The sequence below is a fragment of the Parasteatoda tepidariorum genome, chromosome 7, assembly GCF_043381705.1.
Source record: "Parasteatoda tepidariorum isolate YZ-2023 chromosome 7, CAS_Ptep_4.0, whole genome shotgun sequence".
NCBI lineage: Eukaryota > Metazoa > Arthropoda > Arachnida > Araneae > Theridiidae > Parasteatoda > Parasteatoda tepidariorum.
Window position 1 is genome coordinate 81,300,942 of NC_092210.1, and position 27,159 is coordinate 81,328,100.

A 27,159-nucleotide genomic window follows, 5' to 3' on the forward strand; every position below is an offset into this window, starting at 1 on the left:
TTTATTAGGGAAATATGAATTAAGTATCCTATAGTAGAAACGAACTCAGCTCACAAAATAGAAACGGTATGGTAACAAAGCAGAATGTTCAATACAACAGTATTTAAATATTCTAATTTTTAACCCTTCCTCCAACTTCAAAAACTTAATTAGTTTTTGACAATATATTAACTAAATTTCTTTTTGAAGTTTATATGTTGCCTGTTGTTAATCAACTAACAACACATGAAAGAAAAAACTAGAAATGTTACCCTAAATATTTTTTTCTGAAGTGCAAGACAAAATTTGTTCTCAAAAAATTTTATTGGTAAACAATCATGTAAGTTATTTAAATTATTACTTTCTGTATTTAAAAAAAAGTTCAAATTGGACCAAAGTACATGACTTTGTCAGAACACTCTCTACCGATTATACCATATTGACATTTTCAAAATATTTGTTCACATTTTCAACACATTCAAATGTGTCATATTACTTCTATAAATGAATCAGTATAACATCTCTGATCATGTGATCATGTTTTTTAGACATTGCATCTATACTAATTGCATACTTAATAAATAACATTTTATTAGGTATGTTTTTATTTTTACCTTTTACTATTTTTTAAATGAGAAGTAACTTACCGAATAAGCTTCACCAACAGCCAAAACAGCATGACCAGTTAAAGTTGCAATAGTGAACAAATATGGATTGACAGCTTTCACAGCCTATGAAATGTTATGAAATTTTATTAGATAGTTTCAAAACAATTTAAATAATTTATTTTGTAAATCAATCTGATCAAGATGTAAAAATATTATATTTAAAAAGATATACAAAGTAAGAGAATTACAACAAGCAATAAAATGCTGTACATAAATTTTTTTTTAAATTACCACATTATTTTAATTTGATTTGTTAATACGAGCAATAATAAACTAAGGAATATTTTATTCTAACATTTGCTACACAAAATATTTGAATATTAACATTCTAGCATTTAAACATTTTGCTCAAACAATCATCCCTTAAAGTGTAAAGTGGTTTCTAGAAGGTGTCACGTGGAGCTCTAGGATTCCGTGAACTATTACCGTAACTGAGAGTTGGAACCGTAACTGAGAGTTGAAACTATTTTTAACCAGCAATGATTTCATAAACCTTCAATTATATTTACATTAAATCATTGATTTATATTTCTGTGATCTTTAAGAGATTAAGAAAATGTTAGCAATAAAGAAACAATTCATTTAAAAAAAAAATTCTAATAACATACTAAGCAAAACATGAAAAGGATATGCATTTCTAAAAAAAATTTTTTTTTGCTATTTTTTAAAATTTCTATGAACTATGCATTATGTCTTAAAAATATATTTGTAGTGTCAAACATTTTATGAAAATACCTGAAAATTACTTTTTTTTCAAATAATTTTAAAATGATATAGAACAATTAAAGCTGACAATTAAATTTAAGTATTGTTTGATTTGGTCATTTAACTTGCTTGAGTCGGTATCAGTGGTTTTTACACTTAAATCACATAGATTTTATTTATTGTATTGTACTTATATTTAGACTTGCATGTATTGTACATATATTCATTGGACATACATATATTGTATATATATACACAATATATCTATACATATTTATTGTATGTATACATGTAATGTATGCATGTATGTACATATGGATATAGATACATGTATTGGTACATGTGTGCATACAATGGACATAAATACATTGCAATCGATTTCAATCAAGTACAACTGTAATTGACGCTCAACTCTGGTAACAATGGATCAAGGTTTGGCGGTAGTAATAAATTCTCAAATCTCATAAAATTACTACCTTTTCCTTCATGTGACAGAGCACATCGGTCATTACCATACGTCCTTCTGCATCTGTATTTCCTACCCTCACTCTGAGACCAGCACGAGATGTTATGATTTCATCAGACACATAAGCATCTGCAATCACAAGAGTATTTCATTAACTGAAAATTTTTAATATTTAATAAAAACAGCATTAATCTTAAAATTACAGTACCTGATCCTACACTGTTTCTAACTAAAGCCAAAGCTCCAACAACTTTAATATTTTTGGGTCTAATTTTATCCAGGGCCTAAAAAGGAATATGCACAATCTACTAAAAATATACCCTAAATAACTTTTGCAATAATTATCAAATTTTCAGATATTGACATTTTATTAGAGGTTTAAAGGGGTTTCCAACGATATGGTAATTAAATTAATAAATAAGACACAGACCTTTTTTCTTGGATAATTCAGAACTTTCAATATTATAATTATAATACATATTAAAACAGCCATTGCATCCAAGTGTAAAATAAAAAGCAGAAAGCAACACAAATTCATAAAAATGTCTCATGTATGTTTTTATATCAATTCTAATTCCATTATTAAATATGAACAGACATCACAATCAAGAAAAATATAGAATAAAAAGCAAGTAACAAGTTTAACTGGTTATTTCAAAACAATTTAAATAATTCTGAGCAATTATGAATTTTCTATTGCAACATATGAAATAGATCACTCAAAGCATACTGATAAAAGGTAATTTATAGAAGGTAACTTTAGACAAGGTGTTTTTATTATTATAATTTTAGTTTAAATTTCAAATAATGATTTGGCTTAATTTTCTTTACAAAGGAAATAAATTAACAAATGGTTGTTGTAAGCCCACACAGTTCTTTTTTTTTTCGTACAGGGAAGCATATAAAGTAAACCAAAAAAACTACAATGCATGCAAACCAATCTGACAATTCTATTCTACATACAGTGAAACCTGCCAAGTTGACTACCCTTGTAAGCAGGGTGTATAAAAATCATGATTTTTTTTTAAAAATCAAAAAAATCGGATTTTTTTTATTTTAATCGGATTCTTTTGATTTTAATCATGATTTTTTTATAATTTCAATTCTATGGAACATAATCAGTTTTGTGTACCATAGATTTAAAGTTGTATTGTATTACTATTGTTACTTATGGTATACATTGGAAATAAACATTACTAACCATTATCAACAAAATATTTCTTAATAATTTAAAAGCAAAAGGTGAAATAAGAAATAAACAATAACAAAGTGATTTCAAACTACAAATCAAGAAAGAAATTGTTTATCAAACAATATGGGATAATTATTAATTCTACATCTACAATATCAAATTATTTAAACAATCATTTAATTAGTTTTATTTAAAGATTTAAACATAAGGACTAATTTAGCTGCCTTTTCTACATGCAATTGATTCCGTAGTTTAGTATGTACAAGTCCAAAAGTGGAAAACATCCTCTCTATCCCTGCAGTTGTTCCTTTTGTAATACATAACAACTGTATTGCATCAAACTCTTTTTGACCTACACAGTTCTTTAGAAGCGCAATTGATTTCCACCATTCCAAGATGTTTAAAGATTCTAGAGATTCTTTATCAAACAAAGTTCCATTAAACGGAGGAGAGCGTACAATGAATTTTAGCAAAATACTTAATAAGGAGGTTTCTCCATACTTTTCTTTAACAAAGTTTACAGCTTGATCTTTTTCATTTAGTGTTAAACATTGTACTTCAGAATTAGGATCCAAGAGGTAAGCTAGGAAATGAGCTGGTGTTAACGCTTGTTCATATCGTTTAGTAAAAAAATTTTTGCAGCAATTATTATTAGAATCTTTCAGAGTTTCCTTTAAATTTTTCCAGATGTTGACAACATTTGATAAACTACAATTATCTTTTTGCATTTTATCTAATGCTACAGAAATGGGTTTTAACATTAAAAGCATATCTTCTGCATTTCTTTTAATTGCCATATTCATGACTTTTGACCTGATATTGGTGTCGATATCATCCCTATTATCCTCACAAACTTGCATGAAAGTTGACCAATTCTTGATGTAGCTTTCTAATGAATCACACATAGAATTCCAGCGCACTTCAGTTGGCCGAATTAATCCAGTACCTTTAAGCTCATTGTATTTAGCTCTAATTATTTGATGATTTCGGAAATANTTGCATCCAAGTGCAAAATAAAAAGCAGTAAGCAACACAAATTCCTAAAAATTTCTCATGTATGTTTTTTTATTAATTCTAATTCCATTATTAAATATGAACAGACATCAAAACCAAGAAAAATATAGAATAAAAAGTAACAATTTAACAGGTTATTTATAAACAATTCAAATAACAATTCTGAGCACAATTTTCTATTGCAACATATGAAATAGATTACTCAAAGCATACTGATAAAAGGTAATTTATAGAAGGTAACTTTAGACAAGGTGTTTTTATTATTATTATTTTAGTTTAAATTTCACACTGTTATACATTAATTTTACATATATTAATTTTCTTTACAAAAGAAATAAATTAACAAATTGTTGTTGTAAGCCCACACAGTTCTTTTTTTTTCTGCACAGGGAAGCATATAAAGCAAACCCAAAAAACTACGATGCATACAAACCAATCCGACAATTCTAATCTACACATTAATTTTTTAATATTCAGTTTCTGTAAGAATAAAGCAATAAATCAATTGATGCACTCAGATTAAAAAGGGCAATCTCAAATTTTGAAATAAATATCAGACACTATACCCCTAACATTAATATTTCATTTGGATAATGAATTGGGATATGCCATAACTCCATTATTCCATGTAATGAATTTCAAATATTTTGTAATTTTAATTCAGAGATGCTTTTTTTCTGTTATATTTAAATATATTTATGTCTAATATAATTTATAATTTCTTTGAATCCAAATGAACTGGCTTTAATTTTGAACTATTTTATAATTACTTAATCTTTTAAAACATAATTGCCAACTAGATCAACATTACTACGATACAAGTTATAACTATTTTCCAGAATATCTCGATAATTTTAATTTTGCAAAGTTATAATTTTTCTCTTAAATTTGTTATTTTACTTGTCAAATTATGTTTATTTACATAATATTTATGACAAAATAATATTATTTAAACAATATAGTAACTATCATATATCTCTGGACTATTTTTCTAATAACACTGGTGTTATGTGGCTACTAACTATTTTTCCAGAATATCTCAGTAATCGTAACTTTGGAAAGTATTAATTTTTCTCTTAAATGATTATTTTACACGTTAAATTACGTTTATTTGCATATTATTTATGTCAAAATAGTATTATTTATTACATAACACCAGCAGCAAAACACTGGTGTTATGCTGCTACTAAAATGTTGCAAGTGTTAAGAGGTCTGCAATTAATTCTCTTTGCTGATCTGGGGAAAAGAAGTTCTCTTCTGAAGAAAAATGAGAAAAAGAAAATATGGACATATACCAGCATCGTTGTCTAGTACAAATGGTGAGCCCTTCTGTCCTGATGAAATAGTACTTGGTTGCCCCCGACTATTCTGATGAAAGATTTATATAAATCCGAAGCTAATGAAGAGTCTTTGCAGAGTGTCGTCTTGTCAATGTTGTAATTTAGAGGACCAATTGTTTGACTTGGTGGACAAGTAGTTTTTCAAGACAAGTAATTTCTTTACATTATTACAAAGATTTTCACATTACACATCCAGATTTTCATCCAAAGATGAAAATCTGGTGCGTAATGTGAAAACCTTTTAAATACAATCAATGATGATGCATTGATTTTAATCGCTAGATTTGATTTTTAATTTAATGACTGAATGTTAATGAATTAATGCAAGTTTTTCTTTTCAATTTAAATTTTATTTCATCCTTTTCATTCTAAACTTATTAAATTTTTTTGATTTGAAAATACTAGTGTTTTTTTTGCAAAAGCACATGAATTGTTGCATTTATAAAGATGTTTAATAAGTGTTGTCATTGATTTTTAATTGATAGTAAATAATTTTTATTGATATTTAATTGGTAATAATTCACAATTTAATTTTCATTCAAAACTGTATTAACTTTCAACTGACCCTCTAAAGTTATTAATATTGATAAATGTTTAAAATTTGAGTTAAAAATAATTGTCAGAGGTACATCCACCTTCAAAATTTGCCCAAGTGAAAATGACTTCTGTTATTTGAGACAACATTCAGACTGTTTTGAATTGTAGAACCCAATGAACAAAAATCAAGTGTTAATATATATAAAAAGGAAAATATTTAACAGATTTGAAAATATTAATTGCATGAGTGATTTACTTTTGAAATAAAATTTAAATCTATTTTGAATCTTTAATTATGAATGACTTATCAATTAAATATAAAAGCAAGCACCACTATCATACAACTAATAAATTAAATTTTAATAAAAAAAGCACTTGAATTTAAGAAGTAACAATGTTTATTTATCAGAAATATACCTGAAAAAATCCTGCAACTGCAGCAGCTCCACATTTATCTCTGTGCATACCAGCCATTATACCACCTGCTTTAATATCACAGCCACCGGTGTCATATGTAATACCCTAAAAAATAAAGTATAACATTTTGTTGATCTCTTAAGGAAATGTTTTCTCAGCCTAAATATAAAATTAAGAATATACCAAATTCAAAAAGGTAGAAATTATAAGGTTTCTTAACTTATATAGCACAGCCCCATGGCAGAATTTTTTGGGATTTTCTGCGACAAAACTCTCTAGCACTAATATCTTTCTGCAAGATACTTTCAATAATAAAAAAGATGTATGTTGCTAATTTAAGGTAACATACATCTTTGTTAGACTGCGTTTTCAAAAAACAAAATAATTTCTCTTAACTGAATATGTAATATTTTTTATTATTCTAATATTATAGGTTAAATGATATTCTAGCATTTTGTTGGGGGACGGGAACACACTAATTATTTCCTTTATCACATTTTGTAAATCATCAACACATTAAAATAATAATAAATATCATGAAATCGGTAGCAGTAATCACAGAAAAACAGATCAACGACGAAATCACGCCAATCAAGAGTCTTATGAAAGGAGTTACTCAAACGTGTCGTTCGTTTCAAAATTTGATAGTTGCAATAAATAATATCATATAAAAAATATCGGGTTTTAGAAACAATGTGGACATTAAAAGCAATAACTGCTAAAAAAAATAGATAGAATCATTGCCTTAAAAAGTAAATGATCAAATGCTCAATTTGAATTTCCCATATTGCCTAAAATACATCCAGATATCTAAAAGACACGTGGAAATTAATGTTAATAACTGACAAAAACACAATCAAAATTGATTTACGATATTTCCGTAAATTGAGCGTTTCCAAAAGTGATCATTTAAATGAGCAATTCAAATCTTATGTGTATATTTCTGCAGAAAAGCAAACCAATTTTCTTCTGACTTCCCAACAGAAAATTCCTTCTGCAAGAACTATGCAATATTATGAGACAATGTCCCCATGTCACTACTATTCTACCACAGGGTAGCATGCATCAAAAAATATTTAATCCTTTTAGTATTTCTTATACTTCTCAAAATTCAATATGCTTGCATTTCTGTCTGACAGTATTTCCCCCTTTTTTTAATAGTGTAAACAAAAGAGTGCACAAAAGAAAAAATTCAATAAAAAGTAAGATAAAACTATTTTAGCAATTATATGGAAATAAAAGCTACAAAGCATCATTCCTTGACAAAAGAAAAAAAACACTGATTTTAAATGAAATGCTAAAATTTCCTGATAAATCAAAATTTAATACTTTTTAAAATTAAAAATATACACAAAAACCATTAATAACAAAATTTCAAAATTAAAAAATTGAAACCTTTCCGACAAGGAATAACGTTTTTGAAGGTTCGTCACTGGATTCATAAGTGAGGAAGACAACACGGGCACGGTGTCGCTCAACACCTAATACAAATAAAAACATTCATTAAAAATACAAAAATTTTAAACAGTTCATATGGAAAGCATTTTAAATACATTCTTACCCTTAGCACAACGATTTACAGCACTCAAAAGAGGATATTCTTTAGTAAGAACACTATCATCTTCAATAACTTCAACTTTAACTGGAGTATCTTTAGAAAACAAGCTTTGCACATAGTGGGCAACATTAGGGGCTGACATTCGTTCAGGATCAGAACCTCCAATATCCCGGCATATTATTCTAAATTTGAAAGGTAAAATATTTACTGTCATTTTGTATGTTTATGTTCCTTAACATTGAACACAAATTACATTTTTGAAGTAAGATTCATAAAAAAATATATATAAAATTAACAACATCCAGTGTTGCATAGCATCATTAGTAAATAAACAATTTTTATTTATTGAGAATGTAGAACCTAATAATAATTTTTCAAAACATTGAAGGACGCTAAAATGGTAATATAGCATTACGATAGAAACATATTTCATAAAAAGTTAAAAATAGACTTCAAATTATAATTTGCATACAGCATTGCATTATTAATTTTAAAGTGCACTTTTTTTTCCATTTCAGCTAATATATAACTTCAAAACTTTATAGTGATTTCTTTAACAAATAAAAAAAAATTAAAACAGAAAATAAAACATTTTTTTAAAAATATGTCAGGCAGTGTAGACTTACAAATTTAAATATCAGTAAAATTTTGAATCTTATATTGAAACATCATACTTATATTATGATATCAATTAATTTATTTTAATTTATTTGATAAAATGTAAACACAATGTGTAAAAACTGGTAGCAATGAGAGTAGTGGGTTTTATCCCAATAGATTAGATTTGTAAAGACTCGTAAACTAGATATAGTTTTACTATCAAATTTAACATTTTTATATCCAAGAACGTTAGAATCATAAATATTTTTAAAAATATTAAATAATGTTAAAATGGTATTTGATTTAAATTTTTTTAAAACTTATTTAAAAATAATATTTTTTGCTTTGTAGAACTTTTTATTACAATAATTTTACAGCAGAGCAATTTCTAACTTTATAAAATAATTCAGAAAATAGAAATATCACATTAGAGAATTGCATTTCATTTTCCTATATTTTTAAATAAAAAAAAAACAATAACATATCAAAATAATAAATGTTATAATAAAACACAATTTGCAAACATGAATGTAAAGTAAACCAACATTGTAAAGCCAATCAAAGCATATTTAAAAATAATGGTTTGACAAAAAAGTTACTAATCAAGTAACTTTTTTGTCAAACAATTGTCAAACATCAACTTTTTTGTCAAACTTTTTTGTTCAGATCAACAAAAGAAAAAAAAAATCTTGGCTCATTGTTTGAGTATCCAAAGTTGTCTGGCTTAAAAAAATGGGAGGAGAATGTATTTAATTTGAATTACAACAGTATTTTTTGCACTGAGAAAACTTCTTTCTCCTGACACTGTTGAAGGAGTAAAGAGGTTTTAAATCCCTTTATTTAATTTTCATGAACAAACTGAACAGCTCTATTTGGCAGTATCTTTCAAAACATGAAAAATACTATGTTGTAACCCAATCACAATTGAAACTATATGGCATGAGCTATTTTATACTCCCTATTCACATTTCACTAGAAAAATTATACCAATACAATTCTCGATCAGCATTTTTCAAAAGGTAGCCTAATATCCTACACTTGTCTGTTTTTCTATTTTTGACAAGTATCTGTGGTTCTGCGTAATTTATGATAATTAACGTATATACGTAATTAACAATTTATATAAACAGTATATACAGTAAATAAATCAAGCTGAAATTTTAAGAATATTTTTGATGTGCAGTAGATTTTAGTAATAGTTAAATTTTGTATAAAGTTCCTAACTTTAAATGTCTCTAGTCAGTGGTTGGAAATAGTGAGTTACCAGTAGCGAGATACTGTAGTTTACTAGTACTGTATCATAGTTTGTATTGTAGTGGGCTACTTTTTAAAAAAAAGTAGCCGAGTGGTGCGATACAAAAAAAGGGTATTTAGTAGCAATTCTTGGATACTAGTTTTACCATCAGTTTAGTTAAGAAATAAGGTTCAAACACAATTTCTCGAATCTGATTGGTGCGAATATTCGCAGGTCTGTCAATGGACACAATTAGAAAGTCCCTGTACCTGAGCATTAATAAGAATTACGTAGTTAGATTTTTAGATTAATATAATATAAACTAGCTATCACGAACAACAGCTAATTTATCAATATGGCCACACCTTCAAATGCGAATGCACACTCATGAAACATTGATGTTATTTCAACGGAAGAAGACATTTTCTCTGTAATTTTTGATGTACTTTATTTCTGAAAGGAAATAAAAAAGCATTAAACACTTAACAAAATCGCAAATATTTGATAATTTCCTAGCATTTCTAAAGCTAAATATCCGCTGTCGAAAAACGAATAAAAAAATGAAGACAAAAAGGACAAATTCAGAAAAATTGGTTTAGAATAACAAACTGGCTAATGTAAACATGTATCTCAATACCTCATGTTTAAAAAGGCCAATTTTTTTTTTTAATTTCAAACCATTTTGAACATGAATGTAAATTAAGTTCTCCTGCAAACTTCATCACTTAAGTAGTGGCAACTTTTCAAAAGTAGCTTTTAGTCACTATATTAAAAAAATATGATACATCTTTAATAAAGTAGTTGTAGTTAATTATAAAAGAAATGTAGTTTTCTGACTATTGCCTCTACTACATGTATCTATATGATAATCGTGTACGTCTAGGACAGTTTAACAATTTCATTCACATACCAACAAAAAGCCCTTTTATAGGGCATTATAATTTCATTATTCCTTATTGAAACAATAAAATTTTATCCTAATTAAAAAGTTTAAAACACATGTACAAAAAACTTATTAATAATTATTTTTAAAAAAATTGACACAATTATTCCTTCTTAGTACTGTATTTTAAAAACAAAATAAAGAGTCCACAAAAAATAATGAGACACAGTTTATTAATTGAAGATATGAATCAAATTAATAGGAAACAATTTATTTCTTCGAAATTTTTATTTTATTTTAATCTTTAATTCTCTGAAATAATAAAAAAAAACTTAAAACATTGAAGAGTTGACAAAAGCATACGTTTATGGTAATGACTAAAATATTTACATATAAAAAATAAATAAACAAACAAATGTCATTATAAGTTATTTTTACAATTAAATTATTTAAAATAAATGTGGTGGTTAAAATTTTTTCTAACCACTCTCTTCGCATCATCCAAACTTAACAACATTCTATAATACATACAAAAAAAATTTTATACATACAAACCTTCCTAATTCTATCCCAAGAGTAAATTTATAATCCAAATCCTGTTTAGGTGAAGTAAATCCTAAAATGTCAAATTTTTCAGACCTTTGCGGTACATCTTCTCTAATTTCAAAAGGCTATAAAAATTAAGAAAAGATACATAAATATAAAAAAGATAAAAGTTGAGGAAGCAAATTTTTTTAATATATTGAAATTAAAATGTAAAAAGATTTATTCTGATTAAAGTATTTTCTTTTATACATATACACACAGTCTACTCTCTTTAGTACAACCCCCTCCACTACAGCGACCCTTCCATTACAACAACTTATGTATAAAGTCCTATTTGCTATTCTTCTTCCATATCACCATATCATTATTTTCATTTGAACATGAGCAACAAAATGAATTGTTTATTCCAATATAGAGAACAAAAACTTATTGATTCGATTCAGGAAATAAATTATTTGAACCATTATTTCCTTTGATTTTACTGTACAATAAATGCAAAACACCTTGAATCCCTTTAGAATGAAGTGATATAACCAGGGGTGATTGTGAGTTCAACTCAAAAATCCAGAAAATTTCTTGAGTAAAATCATTAAAGATGCATAATGTCTTTATAAATTCAAATCATTGATATTTTCAAAACATTGAATTTTAAATAAATTATATGCATCATAATTTAAATGAATAATTATGTATAAGTTTATTTTTATCTCTCATCACATTTATTATTCTACCAGAAAAAATATCCACAAATGAAAGATGCCAAGTATAAATTCTAGTTCTTCTTCTTGGGCACTACAGCCTATGACAGGCCAAGGCCATCCCAATAAGCTTTTGGCATCTTGATCTATTCTATGCCATGACCTAGTTCTAATACTTTTAAATAAAATATTCAAGAATTTTTATACATATATGTGATCGATGATTTCTTAAAACTTCTGGACCTAAGACTTCCAAAAACTTTCGGAGCGCAGTTAGGGAAAAATCCGAAAATGTGGATTTTTTCCAGAGCACAATCACCTCTGTATAACATTCTAAATCCAAAATCAAAGATGATCATAATTTATGGTCATTCATAATCTGTGTAATTTTTTTTTCAAAGGATGTAATAAATTTATCAATCATACTTTTCTTGTTTGAAAATTTTATTCACTTTTTTGTGAAATGTCAGACTGGTAGGGTGAGTTAAAACAAAACACTTTTTTTTTTTCAGTTACCTTGAAGCATATAATTTATCAAAAATGGCAACTCTGGACTAGCATATTATTTTTAATGATTGTTTTACTTATAAAATATTACTTTAACAGAAATTTTTAAATATATATTAATATAGAAAAAAGGTTGAATTGTTGCCAATTTTTTTGTCAGTTGCCAAATTTTTATAAAGCATTGCTTTATTGAAATTGGTCGAGTACTTTTTTAGCTATGATTTAATATTTTTGTGCACTCCTAACACAACCTCGAGTTGCAATAGCTGTTTTTGACCAGACCACAAAGGTCCTCATAACGAGTGTTGACTTTATATATATAATGTGCATATATAGTCTGCACTTATACAGTTGTATATATATGTAAATGGTGTGCAAGCCTTTCTTATAGAAAAAAGAAGAAGAGGCATTTCAATCAAACATAGAGGAGTATCTGAATTCTTTTTTCATTTAAAATTATAACTACAATTATTTATTGCTGATTTAAGATTACTATAAGCAGTATTTTTTTAACTTAAATTATGGAAAACTTATAAAATTTATCTATAATTAAATTGTTCACAAAATTTTCATAATTTTTTCATTTTTATCCATATTTACCACATAGAGAGCATGAGTAGCTCCTAAGAGAGATGCTTCATCAAATGAATCATAGGCGTGTCTGGAATCTCTTAAAGGATAATCATCAAGAATAGCCAATAATATGCGTCTTGACCCTGCTTGAAGAGCTCTATAAAATTACAATAGAAATTGTACTAAATATTAAATACATAATTTAAATTGGTAAATTATTTAAAAAAATCTCTTTTATTTTTAGACTAGATAAAAAAATTGAAATCTTTCAATCAATAACAATTTGATTAAACATGCTTAACAAGACATATAATTAATAAAAATAATTTTTATACAAATGCAATTTTAAATTCACAACTTAAATATAAACTTTAATTCAAATAAAAATAATTTTTTTTTATTAAAAGTAGAAAAAAATGAGTGTACAGGGCTTCATTATATTAAATTATTTTTTCCCAAATAGGTTTTGGCAGCATACTGGGGTTCCTTAAGGCAACTAATAGTTTCAGAAATAAATAAAAAGAAATTGAATTTTTAATTAACTTTCTAAAAGTTTTATAATTTATTTAATTTTTCTCTTGTTTTATGTGTTTCCAGAGAAAAGGGAAAAATTTAATAAGTTATTAATTTACAACCAGTAATTTCAAATTTAGAATATATCATGCATGGTTGGAAGGTTTTTTTAACAAGCGGCAATTTGGACCTAAGGTTAAACTGGCATATCAGTTACACATTTTCGAAACAACTCATATATTACATTTTTGTAATAATATAAGCATTATTATTAACAAAACTTATAATAAATGGCCTACATTGCCATTAATGCTTTAGTTGTTAATTATAAATATGAAATATTATTCCAATATTTTTAAAAGCATCCATATTTTTTTCTAAAAAGTTTTTAATTAGAGTAAAAAAATCTAAGCAATTAATTTTTTCTAAGAATATTTTTGTTAACGTTATTTAAAATTATTAATATGTATAATATGGAGACAGTTTCTTCTTTAAGAAGCACATACAAATTTGATTTACTTTTAATAAAATTTGCTGTTAATAATATTTAGTAATGCTCATTTTTAATACAATTAAATTAATTTAAATAATATTAGAAATTAATCTTAATTCACTTTCTTATATCATTTTATTGTAAATCTTTAAAGTAGTTTTTTTATGCAAACATCCAAATAATTTAAAGCACTTGAAATTCGTTAACAATAAATAAAAATAAAAACTATACTGCTCGACAATTGCTAAGGAACAGTTACGTCTTTCGGAATAATTAATAATAGACGTTGACAGATTCGATGAAATTAAGAACACAATTAGGCTACGTTAGTCGAGGCTACGTGAATTTATTATTATGCCAAATAGTTCAGATATTGACCTATCAAAAATTAATAAAACTAAAAAAGATGCTCGTTAGATGATTTCCAAAGAGCCACGAAAAATGAGTCTTCTTGCAAGAATGAAACAGAAATGAGTACCACAGAAAGATCTGCGATTATCTTGGACACTAATGCACATTTTGCTTATGCTGTCCACTAAACTATCAAAGAGTATAAATAAAAACAGCACTGCTTGACAATTGCTAAGGAACAGTAATGTTTTTCAAAATATTTAATAATAGACGTTGATTTATTGAATAAAATTAAGTACACCTGCGTAGGTGCTCATTGTCGTCCATAAACAGAAAGTCTGGACCTATTATAATCCTAAAAAGAGAAGTATGATCAAGAGTAATCTCTCTGCAATGTAATGTTAATTTGACCAGAGATGTGTTCAGCTATTGTGCATGATGCCTCACAACACGTCCGCCCCCTCTCTCCATACAAACTAGTAACCAGAATCATGAGTTTTAGTGAATTGTCAGAGAACATCACTTTGAACTGCTGGATACTCCAATCAATGCATTCCTTACACCAACATAATATTTCTCAATGATGGCATGATTAAAGTGAGAGGCACCAAACACGAGATATAAACTAGCAAACAGAAGCTATAACCAAACATGAGCTATAACCATAGAGCTATGAACTAGCTAACATCATATGATTGATGTTATCTTTAAAATATTTTGAAAAATAAAATCGTCTATAGTAAAATTTAAAACAATGGCTAATGCTTCACAGTCGTATGTTCCAATGTTGACAGCGGCCTTTCCTGTGCTTTGAACTATCCGTATGCCAAATTTCATGGCTATTGTTCGGATGATTTAGGAGTTTATGAAGGACACACAGACAGACCAGCATTCATTGTATATAGAGAGATTAAGAGTAAAAATGTACATAAAGTCAATTTAATAAGAATTTACTAAAGTACCAAGATACTGAAATATATCAAAATACACAATCTGAAAAAAAATTTAAAGTTTTGATATTTTGATTAAAACAATTATAAATATACTTATTTATAATTTTTGATTAAAACAAAATAAACAGAAAGTATTAATGTGATATATACATAAACACTTTTAAATATCTAAACAAATGACATACTTAAGAAATTTTTGATAAGAAACAATGAGAAATAATATTTAACCTTTTGACACCTTTCTCTGCAGCATTTGCAAATCGACGAACATCATCAAAATGTCTATCGAGAGGACCTGTAGGACTATATACCTACAACAAAGGAATCAAACTATTAAATAAAATACTTAAATAAAAAAAATAATGTTAATGAGCTTTTCTGTGCACTTGGAAAGAAACAGATTTAATATTTTGCTTTATTGTACACCTCATGCATACTTCCTACAATTTAAAAACTAAATTATTATTTCATTTAATCTGTTTCTCAAAAAACAAAAATCATAAATATTACCTTTATATAACAGAGCCAATTGAATTTAAAACTGACGTGCTTTAATAACATTAAATTAAAAATATAAGAATTTGGAAGACCATGAAAAATTTTCTTAAAAAATAGCTAAAATAACTGCCTAGAAAATGATAAGAAAAGAAAAAAAACATAGATTAATGATGGAATATCCATGAATCACACCCATTAAAAAGTAAGTTATTCAAATTTAAATTTTGTGTGTTTCAATAATAATGTATTAAAAATAACGAAGTTCTCAAAATCATGCTGAGATCTTGAAAAAAAAAAGATAAATAACTGTCGAAAAATTATTAAAAACAATGAAATTGTCCTTCATCAAAATATCACTGGGATTTGAAATGTTCTATCCCTTGAGCCACCATGGCTCCATCAGAAGTTATTTTATTTTATAACCGTTGTCGAAAAACCAAACCAATTCTCAGTGTACAACTACTTATGTTCAACTTCGTAGTCTTTTATTTTTGAACATAATCCAGAAGACAAGGCAACTCTTGGATCAAGTATTGGGAGAAATTTGCCTTCGTGGAAGACTTTCAGACAGACTAACCTGCATTTGCATTACATGGAGAGTAAAACCCTGAAAACCTCCCATGGTTAGCCTGACATCAAGGGGACTTTAACCAGGAGGCCTAGCCAAGTCTAATAAATTTATCATAAAATGTAGCATAATAAGGAAATAACAAGGAATTACATTATAACAACAAAACAACTCTTTTATTTTCGTAATTTAGAAAACAATTAAAAACCAAAAATGTAATGATAGCAGAGTAAAATAGAAAAAATATACTAACTGAAAAACACCTTTTAAATTTGTGATATTTACAAGGAAATCTTTGTGACTTTCATGATGATGACTAACAAAAAAATACAGAAATTTATGTGCGATTATACCATGTGATTTTCTGGGCAATAAAAATGTAATGTCATCATTAGGTTTTTATACATAGTTACATTTATCCAATTTCATTCTTCATTAATGTAGTTTATGACTAGAAGAAATTTATTTGAAATATGGACAATTGGATAACAATTATCATCTCCAATTAAACTCTTTGATACTCTCATTTTCTATTCTTACCACATGAATTTTATGTGTGAATTTTATGTTTATAAAAATAAAAAGACTGAAAATAAAAATAATTAATCTGAACTACAAATTTTATTATTATAAAATTAACTATAAAAACTTAATAACATATATGCTTTTAGACGGCTTTATGTGTTTAACTATTGGAATACTTCTTAGCACTTCTTGATGATACACTTTAGTATGTTAATCTTTCACTTAAACATATATAAACTTTTCAAAGGTTACAACACAATCCATAAATTTAAAGTTCAATTTGCTAGTTTTTCTTAAATTTTATTTTGAAATGTTTAAGATAAAAATTATCAGCAATTAACAATTTCTTTTTAATATCATTTAATATATATGATTTGCATACTTCCATTTCTTATCAAAACTAAACACAAATTATCATTACACATGCTTGAAATTAATAATGAAAACAATAAGTAAAGTAATATCAATTTTCCGACAGTAAGAAAATGAGAAAGAAAACTAAAGGAAAACTAATCGAGAATAGAAAACTAATTTGAAAAATCAAAACGGCAAGCATCAGATTTTTAATCTATGAGTTTTATTTAGCAAGTTTTTAAACATTTGTAAAAGAACACAGAAGACAAAAAAAATAGTTGTTTTAATTATTTGTTAGAATCTTTGCACACAAAAAAATTGACAAAAGTAAAAAATAATAATAAACATCAGAAAAGGAGAAAAGGGTGAAAAAAAAATAACACATTGATAAAATTTCATGTCTTGCAACAGACAACTTAACACTTCTTTTTTACTAATGAAACTTACCAACTTCTTAATGTTTTCATATCTAACTACTTCAGGTACGAGGAAAGTAATACTATCATTGAAACATGCATCGTACTGCAAAAAAATAGAAACAAAATATTTTAGCCAAATAAGATACCAAATGTTTAAGAGTTTAATAAATAGAAATAAGGACAACAACAAAAAAATGTCTAAGGAAAAAAAGTAGTCTGATCATTCGATGAATATGATATTAGAATACATAAAATCCAATATATTTAAAATATTTAGAAAAGATTAATATAAGGTGTTGTAACTTGTAATATTTATGGTTTAGAAGATAATGAGCATGAAAAGCAGCTGAGGGTGCAGAAAAGCAAGCTGATATTATAAAAGAATAATATAACAATCAAATACATATACACATACATATATAATGACTATAGATACGTACTTGACTATTTAACTTTAGAGCTTCTAGAAATTTGTGTAAATAACTACCCTCAGATAAATGTTGTTTTGTTATGTCAGATGATACTATTACAAGAGAATCAAATTTATAATTGTCATTATCAAAGCTGGAGCCAATAGGAATAGTACAAAACTTATTTCTGAAAAGAAAAAAAAAAAAGAAAACATTGTGAATGGAATAAAATTTAAAAATTATTATTTACATACAAAAAATTTAATATTCTACAAATTTTTTATACATAACACAAATATCTTTTACATAACCATTGTGTTAGACTATCAAGGGAAATTGTGACACAAAGTGAAAAACCCTAGAGTTTTATGTGCAAGAAATCAATATAAAGACATCAATTTATAAACCATGCATGTTTGATATTTAACTTATTCAGAATTCAAAGCTGCAGCTTCTGCCACCATCAAGGAAAGATACCCTAGTAACAATGCATCTACACAGATAGCTCAGCTGAGCAAACTACTGGACGAGCCAGAGCTGGAATTTTTTTCAGACTTTTTCAACTTAAAGAGCTTTTAAGTTTTAACTCAGATAATTTTGATGAAGAAATTTTTGCCATTTACCTGGCTCATCAGGAGATCTTGGAGAGACCAAAGGAGAATTTTGTCATCTTCATTGATTGTCAAGCTGCAATATGCACTATCTCAAATTATGCACCTCTGCCTGCAGCCATAGAATTCACTTGCAAAACTGCCATTAACACTCTACTGGTAAGAAAATGATTCTTCAATGGATTCCCAGCCATTGTGGCTAATAGGGAAATGAAAATGCAGATAATCTCGCAAAAGAGTCATCCTTCATGGACTCCCCTCTGTCCCCCCACTTACTTCAGAATTGTCAAAACTCCAAATCAAACAGAAAATTCAGAACCACTGACCAACCTCCAGAGATGAAGCTGTTTGTAAATCTTGGGAAGAGCTTCTAACATCTTGTCTTAAAAAAACGCTTTCAAAAGCTATTTGAGTTTCATCCTTCTGATTGCTCACTGGACATGACTACCTTCAGTCACATTAAACCTGCTGACTCTCTTGACTACATTTTGTGTAAGGAGACATGAATGGGGAGCGTCTCCTTCAAAGCCGCTTGTAGTTCTTCTCTCAAGACGCTCTCCCCTCCCAGAGATACTTCTTATTTGTATTGGACTGTGAGATTTCTCATGCTCGAAAGAACAACTGAAGGATGTAATTAAAAAATAAGTTTGAAAACAAGAACAGAAATATTTTTTATAAAAGCCAAGAGCAGAAGATCCTATCAGAGCATTCTCTCTCAATCGAAACAAAAATGATCCAATAGATACAAAATTGTTAAAGTAAGTGGGGTGATTGTCAGTTGCTAGAACTTATGTTGTGACCTTTGACCTCTTTGTGGTCAGATGGGTAAAAAAAAAATAAAAAAAAAAACTGTTTCCGTCAAAAAAAGTAAAGAATGGGAGAAGGGTTGAAAAATGATTACTGAAATTTCCATGTTTTAATATATCACATTAAAAATTAATTCAATCTACTTGTAGTCAAATAAAAGAGGACAAATAGATCAGTTATTAGATAATTCTGCTACAAATTAGAATTCGCAACAAATTGCAACTCACCAAACTATAAGCTTAAAAAAATGGGGAAAAACACAATTTTTTTTATAGTGAGTTTATTACAGTTAATCTTTTAAATGTTTTCCATTTAGGAATTACTTTTTAGATTACCAATTTCATCAAAAAGAGGACTTTTCATTAAAACAGAAGGTTAAGAAAGCAACCATTTCCTGAAAAAATAAAATAAAAAGGTAGTTTTCTTTATGGGAGGGCAGATTATTTTTACAAAAAGGGCAAAAAAGTGCTTCTATTAATAGGGATCGAAGGGCAAGCTGCCCTTCTACAAACGCTTAAGGGGAGAATACTGCTGTATTTAAACTAAGGAGATCTCATTCTTTTAAATACATTATTAATTTTACAATTTGGTATCTAATTTCTGTTTATAAATAAATAATAAAAATTATAAAAAAAATAATAAATATATGAATAAGTAAATTTAAAATCTTCAGTTATTCTTTTTGTATGAAGTTAGTGTGTTTGTGGAAGAAAGTTGATGTTTTTTAAAAATTATTTATTGTAATATTAAATAATGATTGAAAAAATATTCAAGGTCATACTTTAGAATAACTTAATTTTAATTGAGAACATAAAGTATAATTTAAATCTTTGTCTTAAATAAAATTAAGAAAAACAGTTTAAACTGTTAAAAAAAAATGGCTTACTTCATTGGCTTACTACTTTTTTAAACAAACCTGATGGTGAAACCTCAGGTGGTGATAACATCTTATTATAAAAGTGGTGTGCCTTTTTTTTTTTCTTTGAGGGGTCTGACAACTGCAATTGCTAAGTTTCACTGTCCAACACTTATAATTATAATTAACCAAAAATATATACTCAATGACAGAATAAAATAAAACATACAAACTAAAACAATTTGAATATTTTCAAAGAGTTGCACAGATGTTAAAGTTACCAATGCCATTCATTCAAACATAAATAAAGTAAATTTCATGTCTAAGAATAATTTTGGTATTTTTCCTTATTTTTATAAGCAATACAAACTATCTTTTGTATATATTCATACTTTGAAACACTTAGAGAAGGAATACAATGAATCAGGCTGTGTCCTGCATAGAGATAAATTAAGAAATTTCGCTAATGGCGTACCCATTTACAATTTAAAATATAGGTATATATTTCAAAGAGGACAATTTTCGTGAAGTTGAACTGTGATTTTCAATACTCTGTACAGAACTATCTCCAAGACAGGATAAAGACCTTATTCTGTCGTGGACATAGAAAAAAAAATTGACATATGGAAGTCTTTAAGACTTTTAAAGCAGTCGAAAATTTCATACATATGTCTGATAATATAAGAAGGGAAAAATCCTTCCAGATATAAAACAAACACTCAACTAATTATTTATTATATTAATTAATTATTAACATTTGTGTACTATGTACATAGCATATATGAATCAGTACATTTAATATTAAGCATAAAATCTAAAAATTAAAGTAATAATATCTCATATACCCTAAATTCATTGCTGAATGGCTGGGTGACATATCGAGTAGCTGATATCGTTGAGTTTCCTAGAATAGAATATTAAGTGATTTCCAAACTTATTTAAGGGGCTGTTAATCTAAATCACGAGGCATCAGATATCTAATTTCCGAAAACTTTCATAAGAAAACAAAACGTCACAATCCTCTGTTTCGGTCAGTGACTACCGGTTACTTATTTCTGTACACATACACTTGAAAATCAGGTTCAACTTTCATATAAAATAGGAACCAGTGAACATATTTTATCTTTTGGCAATCCTAAAAACACTAAATTCCTTTTGTTGCTGCCGATAACCAAAATATTATTTATTTTCCTCTCTCAATTTCCTATTTTCTATTCGCGATCGCAACACTCGAATACGCCATCTGGGGAGAGACCGGTTTCATGCCTTTAGCCCTTCTCCCTTCCCTCTCCTCCTCTTTTCAGTTGTATAGGAATGTACTACGATAATTTCCCTTTTCTTAATATTTTTCCTTTTTATTTAANTAGCTCTTTCTTCGGATAATGGATGAAGAAACTCTAGCATTTATGTGGGTAGAAATAATCAATACATAACTTTCACCATAATTTAAAATTAAAATTAACGCGCTATACAATTTAATCGGTAATTATGTATTTCAATTAAACTTCTGATGAATTGATAGAATATTTCAACTGAAAAATTAATGAATCTGTCTTAGCGACTTTTGATCAATAAGTAATGTCTTCATTGGAAAGAAACATTCAAAATTGGATTGTTAATGAAACTGATGGGCTAATTGAGGGTCGCTTAAAAAATTTACCTGACTTTTCGTCAATTTGTAGACTCACCGAAGGAAGAAATAGAGAGATTTGGAAATTCGTCATCAAACGTGTGGGCTCGAAACAGTCAATTGCATCTATACGAAAACTATTGCGGCTACGACGAGCTGTTAAAGAAAGTGAAAAGTATCCGGATGATAATAAAGAAAACATTGTTCGTCTCTTGCAGAATCAATTGGATAACACTGAGGATAAAGTACGATTTCTTGAACATACTACAAAAAACGTCTCCAAACATGTATTTTTATTAAATACTTCAATTAAAAATAAAAAGGAAGAAAATGCCATTTTAAGCCAAAAGAGTACAATTCTTGAACTGGCCACTTTGAATCTTGAAGAAAAAAACAAATCCCTTCTAGTTGTTAGTGACAAACTTTTCATTTTCTTAAGTAAATTATTTGCGAATGAAAATACAAAATGCTTTAAATATGCTATCAATCGGAAATCATTTAAGAATGCTGTCAATGAAAATTTCAATGATGCTTTTCTTAATGGCATTCTCAATGAAATTATGTTAACTGTTAAAAAGAAACTACTTCATGAAGATGTTAATTCGTCCGTCGCTAATTTAATCTTTCCTGTGACTGAAATTATGAGTGAAACAATTGTTACAGATATTGTTAATCATTTGAAATGTATATCACAACAGGAATCTAATTCTCTTCAGAGCAACATTGAAAAAGCCAGGCAAGCAGAAGTGGGAAGATTGTCAGAAGCCTATTTGCAATCTATGAAGCAAGATCTAGTTAACAGTTGTTTTCAAAAAATAAAAATTGGTTCTTACAAATGTTCTTTAGAGATAGATGATGTGTATTTTAATAAGGACAATAGTAAGCTGAAAAAAGATTATCTTACATTGCATATTCAAAATGAGTGTTTGTCTGATAGCATTAAATATTTGGAAGAGAAACTTGCTAGTGAATTGGATATAACTCAAAATATGAAAGAAAATAATGCAAATTCGAAAGTCATGTGTCAAGATACTGAAATAATTATGGGAGATTTTTATAAAAAGTTAAGTGTCCTACATGGATTATTAAATACGATGCCACAAGCTTTCATAAACATAAGGCTTTCTTTAGAGTCTTGCCGTAAGTTCATTGATACCCAGATGCTGTCCACCATTAAGTGCAATAAAGATGATTGTTTCATCGATGTCATTAATGACATTGATTGCGATTCTAAATTATCTTTTGAGCTACTGGAAAATAAAGAATACTTACAAGATATTTTTAAAGATTATACTTTTACAAAATGGAACTTTCCTGCAAAAATTTGGGAATTTCTTTCTTTAGAACCCTTTCGGAATCGACATTTGGTTATTGAAAAAATTGCTAGCATTAAAACAAAATTGTATGTTGTGCCGAAGCAGCTCTGTTACACACCTGATGAAATTTCTACTTTGACAGTTAGAAAAAAGTTATCTTTGGTTAAAGACAATGCAGATGATCTGGAAGTTGTCCAGAAAAATTTATTTGAGCTTAGAAAAAGCTGTAAAAGACTTGAAATTGTCTTAAAAGACTGGTGGTATCAAAATGCCCAATATATTCCAGCATTTGAACACAATGGAAAGACACTAAAAATGTGGTTGGCGATTTTAAATGCAATAGATAGTTGATACAATGCAACCTATTCCTCTTTGTAATTTATCTTTATAAATAATTTGCAAATAGTTTTAAATATCATATTAGTATTTAGCTTTTTGTATGTATTTTTGTCTTAAAATTGTATACTCATCATATTTATAGTTCTATTTTTTTTTTTTTAATTGCTTAGTTTTCTACTAGATAAGCTTTGTATTTTATTGAAGGAGTTTTACGACATTAAGAAAGTGGGGAGCTACAAATTGTTGGTGTCACAAAAAATTTAATTTGTTTAAATACAGAAGAACAGGGCAGACATAGAACTGGAAAAGTCTGAGAACTTAGTCAATCTTGAAAAATCGGGCAATTTAAAAACATAGTGTGCAATCCTGAAAGTCGAGGAAAATAAATTCATTTTAGTTTGATATATCTAAAAGTACAATTGGCAAAACAATTACCTGACAAAAAAGATACTCTGACAAATTAATTGGTCTTTTATTAGTTTTTTTTAATTGTTTATTTCCAATTCTTGTAGCAATAATTGTTTTGTTAAATATTTTATGTATAAGAATAAAGCATGAATGAAAAATTTATAAAATTTGTGCTTCTGATTACAAAAATCAGGAAAATTCTGATTTTTTTTTCTTCTTTTTCTGGATGTTTGTATCCACTTTGAATGGAGTTTTGATCTTCTCAAATCATCAACAAACATTTTTGAGAAAAAATTTTTTAACTTGTTCTGCTTTTTCTTACAGAAATTTTCTTAAGAAATGATAAAAGAATTACATTACTGTAAAAAGTATTAAGCAATTTATTCAAATATTTGACAATTTTTTTAAAGAATGCTCTATCAGATTATCACCAACATCATATGTTTTAAAAAAGATCATAAGGTTTCAATTTTTTTTTTCAATGTTCGATTTATATGAAATATCTAACTTTCCTTGAATGTCATTATTTCTCTTATATTATATTTAAAAAAATGTTTACAGAAAATGTTTTATTACAGTATTTTCTTATAAAAATCCATGCAAACTTTGTACAAAATTTATAAATCTTAGCAAGAGTGCTGCTGAATTCTTTGGACCTACCTCATTACTAGCTAGGGATTTCAAATATTATTTATATTCTAATTTTTTGTGTTTATTAAATATTAATTTGATATCTGTAAATATCAATTTTGCTATTTCAGATTATATAACTCCAATAATATTAAGCACTTAAAATAATTAGGTTTGAAATGCACACAATTGAGAAATACTTATGGGGAATTAATTAAACATAGAAATTATGAAAAAAAAATTTCTACTGGAGGTTCTAAGTCAGCTAATCAAATAAAATATAAGTGGATTTTTATTTAAGTGGTTCAACTTCAATGATTCCTCTAGGCAGGATTGTTTTAATATTGCCCAATCTGGTTATCTTATTTTAATACCCTTTTTTTCCCCCATGAGATATTTATGTTTTAAAATGACCTAATATGTAATTGATATGATTTTAATCTGTAATAATAATTAGTTGTGTTTAGCAATGTTGCATGTAAATAAAATCTATGCGAAAAAGCATACAGAAATTGAGCAGTAAAATAATGTTAATCTTTCAATTTTGTCCAATATTTATTTATGATGTATCAAGTTGCATGGATTAATGATGTTTTTCTATTGTTCTTTGGCTCTTATAACTGCATTTTCTCGTGATTTTGAAAATCCAGATATTTTCAACACATATTAATAAGCCACTCTAATCGCATATTGTAATGTGTGCTTTATTTGTGCCGATTTCATCAGAAATNTTTCAGATTATATAACTCCAATAATATTAAGTGAAGTCTAGGCAAGAATAATATTAAGCACTTAAAATAATTAGGTTTGAAATGCACGCAATTGAAAAATACTTATGGGGAATCAATTAAACATAGAAATTATGTAAAAAAATTCACTGGAGGTTCTAAGTGAGCTAATCAAATAAAACATAAGTGGATTTTTATTTAAGAAGTGCAACTTCAACGATTCCTGTAGGCAGGATTGTTTTAATATTGCCCAATCTGGTTAACTTATTTTAATACCTTTTTTTTCCTTGAGATATTTGTGTTTTAAATTGACTTAATATGTAATTGATATGATTTTAATCTGTAATAATAATTAGTTGTGTTTAGCAATGTTGCATGTAAATAAAATCTACGCGAAAAAGCATACAGAAATAAAGAAATTGAGCAGTAAAATAATGTTAATCTTTCAATTTTGTCCAATATTTATTTATGATGTATCAAGTTGCATGGATTAATGATGTTTTTCTATTGTTCTTTGGCTCTTATAACTGCATTTTCTCGTGATTTTGAAAATCCAGATATTTTCAACACATATTAATAAGCCACTCTAATCGCATATTGTAATGTGTGCTTTATTTGTGCCGATTTCATCAGAAATCAAAGGAATTTTTTTTATTGTTCTTTCAGCAGTTATTGCCACTCTTTTCTACATTTTATTTATTAATTTTATTATTTTTTAATCTGGTATTATAGCAACTTGCGTTTTTCTCAAATCACACATTTTAACAATCATTTGTGACAATTTTATTATCAATCTAAGTCATTTTTGATGTTTTTTTTTTTTTTTTTAAAAAAAGGCTAGCTACGCTTTTTTACATGATTTAGAAAATAACCAATATTTTTAAGATTTGCCCCCGAGTTTCAAAACACGTATTCCAATAATCACTTTAAATGTGCTTTATTTTTACCAATTTCATCGTCAATCTAGGGAATCTTGCAACTTTTTTTTACAATTATTGCTACTCATTTCTAGTTTTTTCTCTTTTTTAAAAAAAACTAAATTTTTAATACGATATTACGACTTGAGAAATTCGAACACTGGTTTTTTAAACTGTTTATCAATTTGTGTCTAATTTTGTCTATAGATATGACTTTAATTTAAGCACATTTATTGGATAAATCCCCTGAATAACATTCCACAACATTTTTTCTCATTGCATGCAATTAAACATCGATCGCTGTCAGGAAAATGAAAGACACTGATTAGTGAAGTCTATTGTTCAAAAAAATTCTACAATCAAGTTCCCTCCTGAGTACTATTAGAGATGAGTGAATTATATGCAGTAGGAATGGTCCCTCGTGAGATTCATAAAAGTTTTGAATCAGCATACATGCCAGATCCTCAGTAATTTAATTTTTTTAATAATATTAGTCTTGTTCTTGACTGGGACAATCAGATTTTTACTGAACACTTGTAATTTAAGAGATATGCATACAACACTGTTCCATGTTCTGCTTTTCCCTTTTTGGGAAGATTGGAAAAAGAAAAAATCATTACATGCAATGCAACAATTTTATGGCCATCACTTCATTTTCTTGTTTTTACCTTAAAGTTATAAACTAATTTAATTTTTTTTTATTTTTAGTGTAAATTGAGGCATTCATAAAGAGTATGGAAATGTAAGATCATTTCTGGCTTTATACGGATTTTCTTTGTAAAACCAGAAATAATACTCAATAATCCATTGTTGGTAGATAACTTATGAAGTCTTATACCTTTAACACCAACTTTTTATTATACTTCTCATTATTTTACATTGTTATAAACGATAATTGTAAGAAAATTAAACTGAA

At 27.2% G+C, this 27,159-nt stretch overlaps 1 protein-coding gene across 1 annotated transcript; it reads right to left on the reverse strand.

Moving 5' to 3' along the window:
* Positions 1-626: 626 nt before the first annotated feature.
* LOC107454987 (Dipeptidase B) lies at positions 627-21,508 on the reverse strand (the record flags this gene model as incomplete). Its single annotated transcript, XM_071183696.1, is given in 12 exon segments — positions 627-710; positions 1,829-1,947; positions 2,027-2,102; positions 6,319-6,423; positions 7,714-7,799; positions 7,880-8,058; positions 11,149-11,264; positions 12,945-13,074; positions 15,456-15,538; positions 17,620-17,694; positions 18,032-18,188; positions 21,121-21,508. Coding segments are annotated over 12 exon segments (1,242 nt in total), but the record flags the coding sequence as incomplete, so codon positions are not given.
* Between the last annotated feature and the right edge of the window lie 5,651 nt (positions 21,509-27,159).